The sequence below is a fragment of the Epinephelus moara genome, chromosome 1 (assembly GCF_006386435.1).
Source record: "Epinephelus moara isolate mb chromosome 1, YSFRI_EMoa_1.0, whole genome shotgun sequence".
NCBI classification, from domain to species: Eukaryota; Metazoa; Chordata; class Actinopteri; order Perciformes; family Serranidae; genus Epinephelus; species Epinephelus moara.
In genome coordinates this window covers 1,332,806-1,345,634 of record NC_065506.1, presented here as the reverse complement: position 1 = coordinate 1,345,634, position 12,829 = coordinate 1,332,806, and the positions used below count along the sequence as shown (strand labels likewise).

At 42.4% G+C, this 12,829-nt stretch overlaps 1 protein-coding gene across 3 annotated transcripts; it reads left to right on the top strand.

Moving 5' to 3' along the window:
• The first annotated feature begins 504 nt into the window (after positions 1–504).
• On the top strand, positions 505–11,759 carry LOC126388379 (uncharacterized). 3 transcript variants are annotated; one of them, XR_007569744.1, is made up of 2 exons: positions 505–789; positions 11,425–11,759. XR_007569744.1 is itself a non-coding variant. In XM_050041500.1 (2 exons), the coding sequence occupies exon 1, from the start codon at positions 1,803–1,805 to the stop codon at positions 2,559–2,561; it is 759 nt and encodes a 252-aa protein (XP_049897457.1). In that variant the 5' UTR covers positions 505–1,802; the 3' UTR covers positions 2,562–2,578; positions 11,425–11,759. The 3 variants fall into 3 exon arrangements, 1 of the variants encoding a protein (XP_049897457.1); XM_050041500.1 differs by having other exon boundaries at positions 505–2,578; XR_007569743.1 differs by lacking the exon at positions 505–789 and adding an exon at positions 6,171–11,118.
• Positions 11,760–12,829: the final 1,070 nt, after the last annotated feature.

Below are 12,829 nucleotides of genomic sequence, written 5' to 3'. Positions count from 1 at the left end.
AAAGTACGCAGTTAGAAGACTTGGTTTAAGAGTTCAAATTGTGTTCTTGTACTCAAATGGATCTCGGTACTATCTTGCTTGCCTAATTCAGTTGCAAGCATTGTAAATGTGTTTCAAAATAACTTGCAAAGGTCAATGATGAGACCTTTAGTGAGCTTAAAGGGGATCTGCTCATTTTCCAGTTTTATCCTCAGACTCCATGAGAGCTTTGCATGAATCTTAGTCTTAAAAAAACCTTTTTTGTCTTGTACTGTACCTTTTATGCAGCCCCTCAGTTCAGCCTTTTTCTGTGTTGAGAATTTAGTTGAGGAAACATGTTTTATTAAGAATTAAGAATTGCTAATAATTTAATATGCATGTTAAAACAGTTGATGTGATGAATAATAAGTTAAAAACACATTTATTTGAGCATTTGATTTGAAGTAATAAGTATATAAGTTCATTTCTCAGGAAAGGCTATACATTGTATTAAAGGGGCCTTCATTTCCCAGAATGCTCAGAGCGGGCACGCATATGACGTAATGACGTCAGTGTTTTGTTTTGTTAGCAGAGCCGCTTGTTAGCGTTTAAGCTGTACTCCCCGTTTACATGAGCAAACGTGTATGTCCTTTTTTCTTCACTAAAGATGATTTTTGCCGTTAAGTTCGGAGTCTGGTCTCGTCATTTTTAAAGTCATAAGAACAAGTTACAACATTTTTTGGTGCCGAAACCTAGGAACAGGAGATAATGGCCGACGAAGATGGAGACACTGAGGAGCGACTGGACGGTGGGGAACAACGTATTGAAAAGGTGAAAAAGCGTCGGACAATACGGAGTTCCACCACAAGACTGCTGAATCAGATTGATATTGAATTATTAAGGAAGACCCAGACATTGGCTGTGTGCGAGAGATGCTGGCCGTGCTGTCAGCAAAGGAGGGCAGCTTGTGTGAGCTTGACTTCTTAATGGAGGAACATACGCCGCTGGAAGACGTGGAGGCGGAGATTGAACTTGCAGAGGAATACAGAGACCGCAGGAGCAGCAGTTACACGCTGCACTGGGACGCTTTCTTGTCTTGTCTTATTGTGCTGCAGGAGCAGCGTTTACTGAATTGCAGAAAAATATTTCAGCTTGTTTTCAACTTCCTGGTGAGTTCTGATATCTGTCAGAGGCTGTAACTGGCTCATACTACCACCGAGCCAGCAGCCGGAGTAAGCCCGAAGTGAAGCCGGGCAATCCACCGTGCGAGCAGCTACCACCATCCAGCTAGCAGCCGGAGCTAGCCCGAGTGAAGCCGGCACTCCACCGAGCGAGTGGCTACCACCACCGAGCGAGCAGCCGGAGCGAGCCCGAGTTAAGCCGGGCCCTCCACCGAGCCACCGAGCGAGCAGCCGGAACTAGCCCGAGTAAAGCAGGGCACTCCTCCGAGCGAGCAGACGGAGCTAGCCCGAGTAAAGCCGGGCACTCCACTGGGCTACTTAGCAGCTACCATCAAGCTTGCGGAAGGAGCTAGCGAGCGGCTACCATTGAGCTTGCGGCAGGAGCTAGCGAGCGGCTACCATCCAGCTTGCGGCACGAGCTAGCGAGCGGCTACCATCGAGCTTGCGGCAGGAGCCAGCGAGCGGCTACCATTGAGCTTGCGGCAGGAGCTAGCGAGCGGCTACCATCGAGCTTCTAGCAGGAGCTAGCGAGCGGCTACCATCGAGCTAGCAAACGGGCTAACTCGAGCTAGCGGTTTCTACCCCGGCTGCTTCCCTCAGTTGTTTCCCACTGTCACTGCTTGGCTACCTGTTACCTTTGCCTGCCTGACCAGGTACGCGGAAATGGGACCAAAGCAGCAGAAAAACACTGATGAGGAGTATGTATCGCTCACTCAGGTAAATGACCTGTTGAATCAGCAGAAAGACATGTTCACTGCTCTATTACAGCAACAACAAGACATCTTTAAAAACTTTGTTAAGGTCATTTTGGACTCGACTAACTCCAGGTTGGATGCAATCACGAAAGAAGTGCAGGATCTGAAATCAAGCATACAATTCACACAGAAAGATGTTGATGAACTGAAGATCACTCAAGCAAAACAGTCAGATCATTGCAACATAATTCAAACAGACATTATGAAGTTATGTGAAAGTCTACAGGTCATCCTGGACAAGCAAGAATACCTGGAGGGTCAATCAAGGAGGAACAAAATCGTGATTGACGGAATACCTGAAGCACCAGGTGAATCTTGGGCGGATTCAGAGGAGAAAGTAAAAGACATGCTGAAGAAGAAGTTACAGCTACAGAGGGAGATTGAGGTGGAGCGTGCACACCGCACAGGTAAACCTGAAGCTGCCAGAGAAAGACCAAGATCCATAGTTGTCAAGTTCCTGCGTTTCAAGGACAAGGCTGCAGTCCTGCAAAGAGCCAAGAACCTTAAGGGGACTAAAATATTTATCAACGAGGACTACGCAGACGCTGTACGGTTAAAGAGAAAAGAACTGATACCAAAGATGAAAGCTGCACATGAAAAAGGAGACATCGCCTACCTCAGACATGACAGGCTGATCATCCATCCTCGCACCAGCACACCATGCTAAGCTGTATATGAATGAAGGTATGCCAACAAAAAAGACTCCTCTAACACTTTTATGACTAACACAATCACATCACAACACAAACAATCAAAGACAGGCTTGCGTATCGCACATAAACAGTCAGAGGTTACAACATTTACAGAAATTACAGAAATAGATATGGTGGAGGAGTAGCTTTTTATGTTCAGAATCAAGTGCCTGTGAAAATACGTACTGATATGATGCAATACGACATTGAAATATTATGGATACAAGCTCATCTACCTCATCGAAAGCCTATACTCCTAGGTTGCTGTTATAGACCACCTAGTGCCAATAATGAATATCTTGATACAATTTGTGAAATGTTGGATAATAATAATGTTGTGGGTCTGGATATTTACTTCATGGGTGATTTTAACATTGACTGGTTTGCTCAAAATTGTCCTCTGAAGAACAAAATGCAAACTGCAACAAATACATGTGGACTTACTCACATCATAAATAAACCTACTAGAATATGTGTGAAGAGTGATGGCACCAAAACATCTAAGTGCATCGATCATGTTTTTACAAATTCTCCGGAGCAGTGTAATAAAATATTGTCTGTGCCAACTGGCAGCAGCGATCATAATCTGATCATAGTTGTTGGAAACACTAAAGTAAGTAGACCTGGACCCACAATAATACTCAAAAGGTCATACAAATTGTTTAATCATGATTTATTTATTAATGATGTGAAAGAAATCTGTTGGTCAGAAGTGTCAACAGCAAACAACCCTGAAATTGCCCTGTTGAAGTTCAACTATTTATTTTTGCCTCTGGTGGAGAAACCGCACCATTAAAGAAGTTTACTGTCAGGAATGCCAAAACACCCTGGTTAGACAAAGAAATTAAAGACGCTATGAAAATGAGAGATCAAATGAAAAAAAAACAGCAATTATAACAGGAAATAAATGTGACTGGGACCTCTATAGGAAAATGAGAAACTTTGTTACAAAACTTAACAGGAAAAAAAAAGAAAATATATTTTGAAGATCGAGTTAAGGAAGTGGGTAATGATAGCAGAAAACTATGGAATATCCTAAATGATCTGACAGGTAGGAAAAACAAAACAAATCCATCCTTTTTGGAGACAGATGACAAGTTTATTACTAAGCCCAGGGAAATTACAAATTATCTAAATGATTATTTTATAAACAAACTAGAAAAACGGGCGGCACGGTGGTGTGGTGGTTAGCACTCTCGCCTCACAGCAAGAGGGTTGCCAGTTTGGTCCCGGGCGTGGGAGCCCTTCTGTGTGGAGTTTGCATGTTCTCCCCGTGTCAGCGTGGGTTCTCTCCGGGCACTCCGGCTTCCTCCCACAGTCCAAAGACATGCAGATTGGGGACTAGGTTAATTGGTGACTCTAAATTGTCCGTAGGTGTGAATGTGAGCGTGAGTGGTTGTTTGTCTCTATGTGTCAGCCCTGCGATAGTCTGGCGGCCTGTCCAGGGTGTACCCTGCCTCTCGCCCGATGTAGCTGGGATAGGCTCCAGCCCCCCCGCGACCCTCAAGAGGATGAAGCGGTTAGAAGATGAATGAATGAATGAACTAGAAAAACTAAGAGAAAATATGCCTAATCTAAGTAATGATATATCTCACCTATTAATTAGAAATGAAATTATGAATAGTAAAAACTCCAAGTTCAAACTGGAGAATGTAAACACAAATAAGGTTAAGGATTTCCTGAAAAATTGTAAAGATAAACCACCGGGTGTTGATGGCCTTGACAGCAGGCTTCTCAAACTGGCTGCTGATGAGATTGCCCCTGCATTAGCTCATATAATTAACTTAAGTTTTGAGTGCTGTACATGTCCACAAGCTTGGAAACAGGCAAAAGTAATTCCGCTGCCTAAGAATAAGAAACTGCCTTTTTCAGGCTCAAACAGTCGTCCTATCAGTTTGTTACCTGTGTTAGGAAAAATGACGGAAACAATTGTATATGAACAAATTAATGACTATTTATCTACTAATAACATAATTTGCAACTCTCAACGTGCATACAGAAAGGCTCACTCCATGGCAACGGCACTGACTAGCATGTCTGATGATTGGCTTAGAGAAATTGAAAAGAAAAATATGGTTGGTGTTGTATTTCTAGATTTCTCAGCCGCTTTCGATATAATTGATCAATCAATCAATCAATTTTATTTATAAAGCCCAATATCACAAATCACAATTTGCCTCACAGGGCTTTACAGCATACGACATCCCTCCATCATCATTTACTACTAGAAAAACTGTCCTGCTATGGATTTGAGTCATCATTTACTACTAGAAAAACTGTCCTGCTATGGATTTGAGCAGTCTGCACTTACTTGGTTTCACAGCTATCTATCAAACAGGACACAAACAGTGTTTTTTAATGGAAGCTATTCAGGAACCAGAACCACGACATGTGGAGTACCCCAAGGGAGTTGCCTTGGTCCGTTATTATTCAGTATTTTCACAAATGATTTACCGTATGTACTAGATAAAACTAACGTAGTGATGTATGCAGATGATTCAACTATATACACATCAGCACCAACTAATAATGGATTAGAAATTATTATAAATAAGGAACTAAAAGGTGTGGCGGAATGGGTTAAAGCAAACAAACTGGTCTTGAATATATCGAAAACTAACTGCATGATTGTAGGGTCAAGTTATAATATAGATAATAATTCTGTATTAAATATTGAAATGAATGATATCGTTGTACACGAGGTACATGAGACCAAACTTCTGGGAGTAACAGTAGATAGTAAATTATCATGGAAAAAACACATCAATAATATGATTGTAAAGATGGGGAGAGGCATATCAATTATGAGGAGACATGCAGTTTTTATGACCCCAAACATCCTGAAAACAGCAATTCAATCATTAATATTATCATATCTTGACTATTGCCGAGCAGTTTGGTCAAATGCCACTGGAGACATGTTAAACAAACTACAACGTATACAGAACAGAGCTGCCCGCACAATACTCAAATGTGACTACCGGACAAATATCATCTCAATGCACAAGAAGCTTAACTGGTTGTTGGTCAAAGACAGACTGTTATACTCACTGATTATTGTTATTAGAAATATATCTGTTTTAAAAACACTTTTTATTTTGTTTAAAAACCTTTCTTTCAGTGCAGAAAATCACAAATACATCACCAGGCATGCAGCTGTAGGAAAATTTACAATACCTAAAGCAAGATCAAATGCAATCAAACGAACTGTTCTGTATAGAGGTATGAAAGAATGGAATTCATTGCCTAAACATATCAAACTCACCACTAACATAAAACAATTCAAAAAATTAATAAAATTGCATCTATTACAGTAGGAATAGTGCATTTATGTATGTGTGTATGCATATACAACAGTAGGAATAGTGCATTTATGTATGTGTGTATGCATATACATGTGTGTATGTGTATACATATATATATAAAAGATGATAGATATGGTAGAATAATGCAGACAGGGAAAGTGTATGTTGTTTGTTAAATGTGTATGTGTATATGTATATATATGTGGGTATGTGTATGTGTGCACATGTGTATATATATATATGTATGTGTGTGTATATGATATTGTAGTATGGTATAAGTAGATATGTATGAATGACATGATATATAGTATAGATGGATGTAATGTGTGTATATGTATGAATACATATAGTATATACGATGTAATGTATCCTTTAATATATATGGTGTGTTTGTATACTGTACATCCTTATATAATGTACATTGTATAGGGATTGGGATATGGTATATGGTATATTGGATAATGAAGAATGGATATATAATGTATAATGATTTGCAGAATGTATTAGATACAAACACTGTATTGGATATAGTTTTTATAATCGAGAAAGGATGAGACACAAGTGAGGAAGTGTTAGCTCACTTTGCTCTTATTTAGTTTTATTTCTATTTTTTGGGGGGGGAAGTGTAAAGATCACTTTGTTTTCTGTTTAATTTTGCCTATAATGTTTTTTATGTTTTCTGATTGTATTTATAATTGTCGGACCCCAGGAAGAATAGCTGTAGTAGTACTGCAGCTAATGGGGATCTTAATAAAGAACAAAGATCATCAGTATGAAGACGCGAGTTCACCGAGTGCTCAGAGCACATGAAACTGTGAGTAATGACAATCCCCACCCTGCTCGGCTAAGTAACGTTAGCGCAAGCTCTGCCTCTCAACACAGTAATCCGACAGTGAGACTGCCAAAGCTAATGATCGAAAAATTCAACGGAGATGTAAGTTTATGGCAGGAATTTTGGATCCAGTACGAGACTGCTATTCACAGTAATGATGCCCTATGCAAAAGAGAGAAGTTTACCTACCTGAAAACGTACCTCTCAGGAACGGCTGCAAAGACAATAGCAGGGCTCACCTTGACAGACAGTAACTATGATGCTGCCATTGATATACTCCAAAACAGTTTTGGAAGGAAAGATCTCATTGTAAACGCCCACATGCCAAAGCTGTTGAATCTCACTCCTGTGAAGATTATATGATGAATGCGAAATTCAAATCAGAAGCCTAGAATCACTGGGAGTGGTATCAGACACCTACGGAGGCATGTTATGCCCAATACTGCTCCAGATGATGCCGGAGGACCTGGCTCTGGATTACAGCGATCAGAGGGGAGATGATGATGAGTGGAGAGTGCCTCATGTGCTGAAGTTCCTACAGAAAGAGGTTCTGAGGAGCTGAGAGAGAGCTTTGCAAATGGTGAGATCATATAACCTGAGAGAGAGCCAGTCTGCTCACAAAACATGCAGCAAATCATATTCAGCCAGCGACAAGAAACTAAAGAAACCAAGCATGACATCAGCGGCAGCACTTCACACTGCCAACCAGAAGACACAAAACTGCCTGTTCTGTGATAGTGCTGAACACAAATCTGAAATCTGTCCAGACCACCAGGTGGCAGCATTTAAGGAAAAGCTGAAGAAGCTTGGCAGGTGCTATGTGTGTCTAGGACCCAAACACATTGCAAAGTTCTGCAGGTCAAAGGGTGTGTCATGTGCCACATGTGGAGGCAGGCATCATGCAGTGATTTGTGAGAAAGTTGAGGCACCCCCACCTGCCGTTTCTGAAAACACAGACACTGTTATTTCTTCAGTAATTCCCCAAGCAGAAAAAAGCAAGCCTGATATAATGAGAACACTGTGCTGCTACAAAACGCCAAGGCGTGGGTCGTAGGGCCCACAGGCAGGAAGATAGTCTGCTGCTTGTTAGATGGAGGCAGCCAGGGGAGTTTTGTACATGAGAATGTGGTAAGGGCGCTGAAGTTACCTGTCACTAAACAAGGGGCATTCACTCTCCACACATTTGGCTCCTCTGCTCCAACAACAGTGAAGCGCAACATAGGGAAGCTCAGCTTGGAGAATGTCTCGGATAAACGGCAGAACATTGAAATAGAGGCAGTTGTGACCCCTCAAGTGTGTACGGCAGTGATGAAAGTCCCTGGTGAGCATATACAGAAAGAGATGAAAAAGAGAGGTCTCCAACTCGCAGATTTCCCTGGAGAGGACAAACCTGAACTTTCTGTGCTGATTGGCTCAGATTACTACTGGCAGATAGTATCGGGCCGAGTAGAGAGACTGACAGAGAGCCTGGTGACGCTAGAGAGCACCTTCGGATGGGCAGTGCAGGGCCCAGTAGCAGTATCCAGCATGACAGAGACAACATGTATGCATATTCAGCTCAGTGAGGATGCACAGATTGACCAGCAGCTGCATGCATTCTGGGAGCTTGAGTCACTGGGCATCACAAGTGAGAAGCCTGAGAGCCCAGAGGATGTGGAAGCGTTGCAGCGATTCGAGGAAACCTCCATCTTCAAGGGTGGGCGTTACCAAGTGGAGTTGCCATGGCAACAAAACCATCCTCCACTCCAGGACAATTACCGCATCGCAAAAAAAAACAGCTTGAGGGTTTGAAACGGAAACTAAGAAAGGATGTCACACTTTACAGCAGATACAACGATGTAGTGGAGGACTACTTAAAACAAGGAATGGCTGAGGATGTGCCTAAGGAGCATACATCACCACCAAGCAGTGAGACATATTACTTACCTCATCACACTGTATTGTGGGCGGATAAGGTGACAACAAAACTGTGGGTCGTGTTTGATGCTTCATCCCACGAAGAAGGAAGTCCCTCACTAAATGACTGTCTTTTAACAGGACCCAATCTGAATCCAGATCTGATGAGTGTTTTGATCAAGCTCAGACTGCATGAAATAGCATACATTGCAGACATCAAGAAAGCATTTCTGCAGATATCACTGTCAGAACGAGACCGGGATGCTGTGAGATTTCTGTGGTTCACAGGCCCACCAACAGAGGAGAAGGATGAGAAGCTGCGCGTGCTGAGAATGACAAGAGTGGTGTTTGGAGCTTCGTCAAGCCCATTCTTACTTGCAGCCACCGTAAGGAAGCATTTGAAACCATACGAGCCAGAACACCCACAAGTGGTAGAAACCATCAGCTCCTCACTTTATGTGGATGACTTTATTTCAAGTGCAAGTGAGGTGACAGAGGCTCATGCAGTGACAACAACAGCCAAGAACATTATGTCTGCTGCGGGCATGGATCTATGCAAATGGATGACGAACTCTCCTGAGCTCAAAGAAAAATGGCAGGAAAGCCTGATGGATTGCACGTTAGAGCCAGAGACACATGGGTCAGTGCTGAAAGTTCTGGGCTTGGTGTGGAGACCAGCAACTGATGATTTTGTGTTTGACCTTAGGGGGCTGCTTGTTATACAGAACGAAAGAGAGAACACAAAACGAAGTGTTTTGAAGTCCTCTGCTCTCATTTTCGACCCTCTGGGATTCTTGACCCCCTTCACCATCAGGATAAAATGCCTGTTTCAGGAAATGTAGGAGAGAGGGCTCAAGTGGGACGAGGAACTGCCACCTGATTTGACAAAAAAATGGCAGCAGTGGTGTTCAGAGCTCCCTCAACTGCACCAGCTGTCAATCCCACAGTGGTACAAAACACACACGCAGCAGCAGAATGACCAAGATCTAAGGCTACACTTATTCTGTGACGCCAGTGAAAAGGCGTATAGTGCAGTGGCTTATCTGCAGGGAGAGACAAAGGATGGAGAAATGACCATAAGCCTGGTTGCATCCAAGTCCAAAGTGGCTCCACTCAAAAGGATGACACTGCCACGTCTGGAGCTGATGGGAGCTGTAATAGCAGCCAGGCTGGGGAGCACCCTCATGAAAGCCCTGGAACTAGACAGAACACAACTCAGACTATGGACAGACTCCATGTTAGTGCTACACTGGATTTGCAGTTCTGCTCACAAGTGGAAACAGTTTGTATTAAACAGAGTGACAGAAATCCAGTCTCAAACCAACCCAAAGTCATGGTCACACTGCCAAGGGAAAATGAACCCTGCTGACCTTCCCACCAGAGGTCTAACGGTGCAGGATCTGAAGCAGAGCACATTGTGGTGGAACGGACCTTGTGTTCTGATGTCACCTGAGCAGTCAGAGAGCACTCAGGATGCTGTTCAGGAAGATGAGATGAACTCTGAACTCAGATCCAAATACCAGGTTGCTGTACAGCTTGTTAATCAAGACACAGAGCTCCTTAAACCTGTGTTATATCTGGAAAGGTACAGTAAACTGAAAACAGTGTTCCGAGTGACAGCCTGGATAAAGAGGTTTAAAAACAACACACGCTCAAGCACAAAAATGTGTGGTGAACTGACAGCAGAAGAGCTGCATGAAGCAGAAAAACAATGGATGAAAGTAACTCAGAACCAGAGTTTCCGCCCAGAAACTGCCCTTCTGAAGGCAGGAAAATTCCTCAACACTGACTCCAGAATCCGAGAGCTAAAACCATTTCTGGATGAAGATGAGCTGCTCAGTGTGGGAGGAAGGCTCCAGCATTCTGATTTTTCTTACAGAGAAAAGCATACATGGATTTTGCCCGATGACCACAGATACACAGAAATGTGCAGTATCAACATGAGAAGATAATGCACGCAGGTGTACGAGACACTTTAGTGCAGACCAGAGAAAGATACTGGACCATGAGGGCACGGCAGGTAGTCAGGAAAGTTGTGTCCAGATGTGTACTTTGCAGGAAATTCAAAGCAAAGGCGGGACAACAGACTACAGCACCACTGCCAAAGAACAGAATAACAGAGTCACCACCATTCAAGGTCACAGTTGTGGACTTCGCAGGGCTGCTCTATGTGAAGGCGCAGGGCTCCATGACAAAGTCATACATTGCACTGTTCACATGTGCTGTAACCAGAACGGTACACTTAGAGCTGGTCTCGGATCTGTCCACTGAGAACTTTATGCTGGCCCTGAAAAGATTCATCTCGAGAAGAGGGTTATGCAAGGTTATCTACTCAGATAATGCCAAGACATTTAAGAGAGCTGATCAAGACTTGAAGGAGCTGTGGAGAAGCATTAAGGATCCTCAGCTACGATAGTTCTTCTCAGAAAAGGGCATCACCTGGCGGTTCATCGCTGAAAGAGCGGCCTGGTGGGGCGGATTCTGGGAGAGGCTTGTAAGGTCAGTTAAAATCATTCTCAGGAAAGTGCTTGGGAAAGCTAAACTCAAGTTTGAGGAAATATGCACTGTTCTCACCGAAGCGGAAGCTATAATAAACTCGAGGCATTGTAACAGCAAGGTCTGGTGTAGAGTCCTTTGTTAAATTTAGGGAAATAAAAGAGAGGGAGAGAAAGACATTCTTTTCAAAGACACGTCTTAAGCCTACGAAGGAACAGAAAACAGTGAAGGTATGCTCACACACCAGTGACCATGTAGACTCATATGAAATCAAATGATATTGATTTCCATTTTCTTCTCTTTCTTTAGATGGAAATACTTCTGAATCAGATCCTCTTCTGTGGGGCTGTCCTATGCTGACCCTGACAAACAAAGGGAGAAAAAGATCAAGAGACAACATTTTCAGCAAGAACAGGCTGCAGCACATTATCCAGTCTGCAGAGAAGACCTTCAGCTGCAATCTGCCGTGTCTTGTGGACCTGTACACATTGGGCCTCATTCTGCAAACAAATTTAGAACTTCCTCAGACCATGCGTATGCATAAATTATGACAGCCTGGCTGTCTTACAAAATATTGAAACTTGCCTTTTAACTAAATGTAAAGCATATCAAAACCACATTCATTAAAAAAAACTTTAATAGAAGTCTTGGAAGTGTTTTTATGGTGATGATTTCCACAGAATATAATATGATTTTCCTTGTTTGTAGGATTTTAATATAAATATCATGATAATCTGTTTCCTATGTTAGGCTCTTTTGTTTCATTTTTATGAATGTATTGGGTTAGATTATTTATCATTATTGCTATTATTTATTATTATTATCATCATAATCATCGTTGGGTGAAAGTCCTTGCTGGATGCAATCACTTTCACCTTCATTTTTTTATCCCACTGGTGCATATTTCCTATAATTGCGGTGAGCCTCTGATCTTGGATTATTGCAGCCCATGGAGTTTTTATTATGAGTAGCAAAAGTGTCTTTTCTGTCCTCCTCCTCGGACTCCGGCAGTGCAGTGTTGTGTCCGCGTTACAGACTGAATGGGAGGAGGTGGCGCTCAGCGCTGATAGACAGCAGGCAAATCAGAGAAAACATTATTTCATGATTGTTTCACAGCGGTTCAGCTCTAAACACTAATAGATAATATTTAATTTTCATATCCCAAAAATTAATATCAAATTATTTATGATATGAGCTGTTAATGAATAAGTCTATAATATAATCATGACCTCTGTATTATACATTAAAAACTGTTCAGAAAAGTAGGCCTCCGAAACTGGGTTACATGCTGTCATTCCAACATCCCACCATTCCGACATAACACTGTTCCGACATAATGCCATTCCGACATACCCCTATTCCGACATGCAAACGTCCCACCATTCTGTCAAGGCTTTCCATATAAGGAAATGTGCGTTACTCAACAGGTGACTCCCTTCTTTCTGTTCATGCATTTTTCATGTTTTAAGACGTGTACAGATGTGATACAGTCAGTGAAAGCTTAATTAATAAACACAAAGTCTCGGCATCCGAAGGAGGAGATGCCTTGAACGGGAAGCCGGACGTGGTGGTTTTCAATCACACACACAAAAATCCAAAAGAAACGAAAGTTAACTAAAAAAGCAACTAAACAGCATAAGTGGTCAAAATTGGTGTTTTACGCATGCCTCTGTGCGTCTGGCACAGACGCACAGAGGGGCTCTCCCACGTTGGT

Bases quoted from the DNA above. Each gene is read 5' to 3' on its own strand.
- LOC126388379 (XM_050041500.1), top strand. From the start codon at position 1,803: ATGGGACCAAAGCAGCAGAAAAACACTGATGAGGAGTATGTATCGCTC.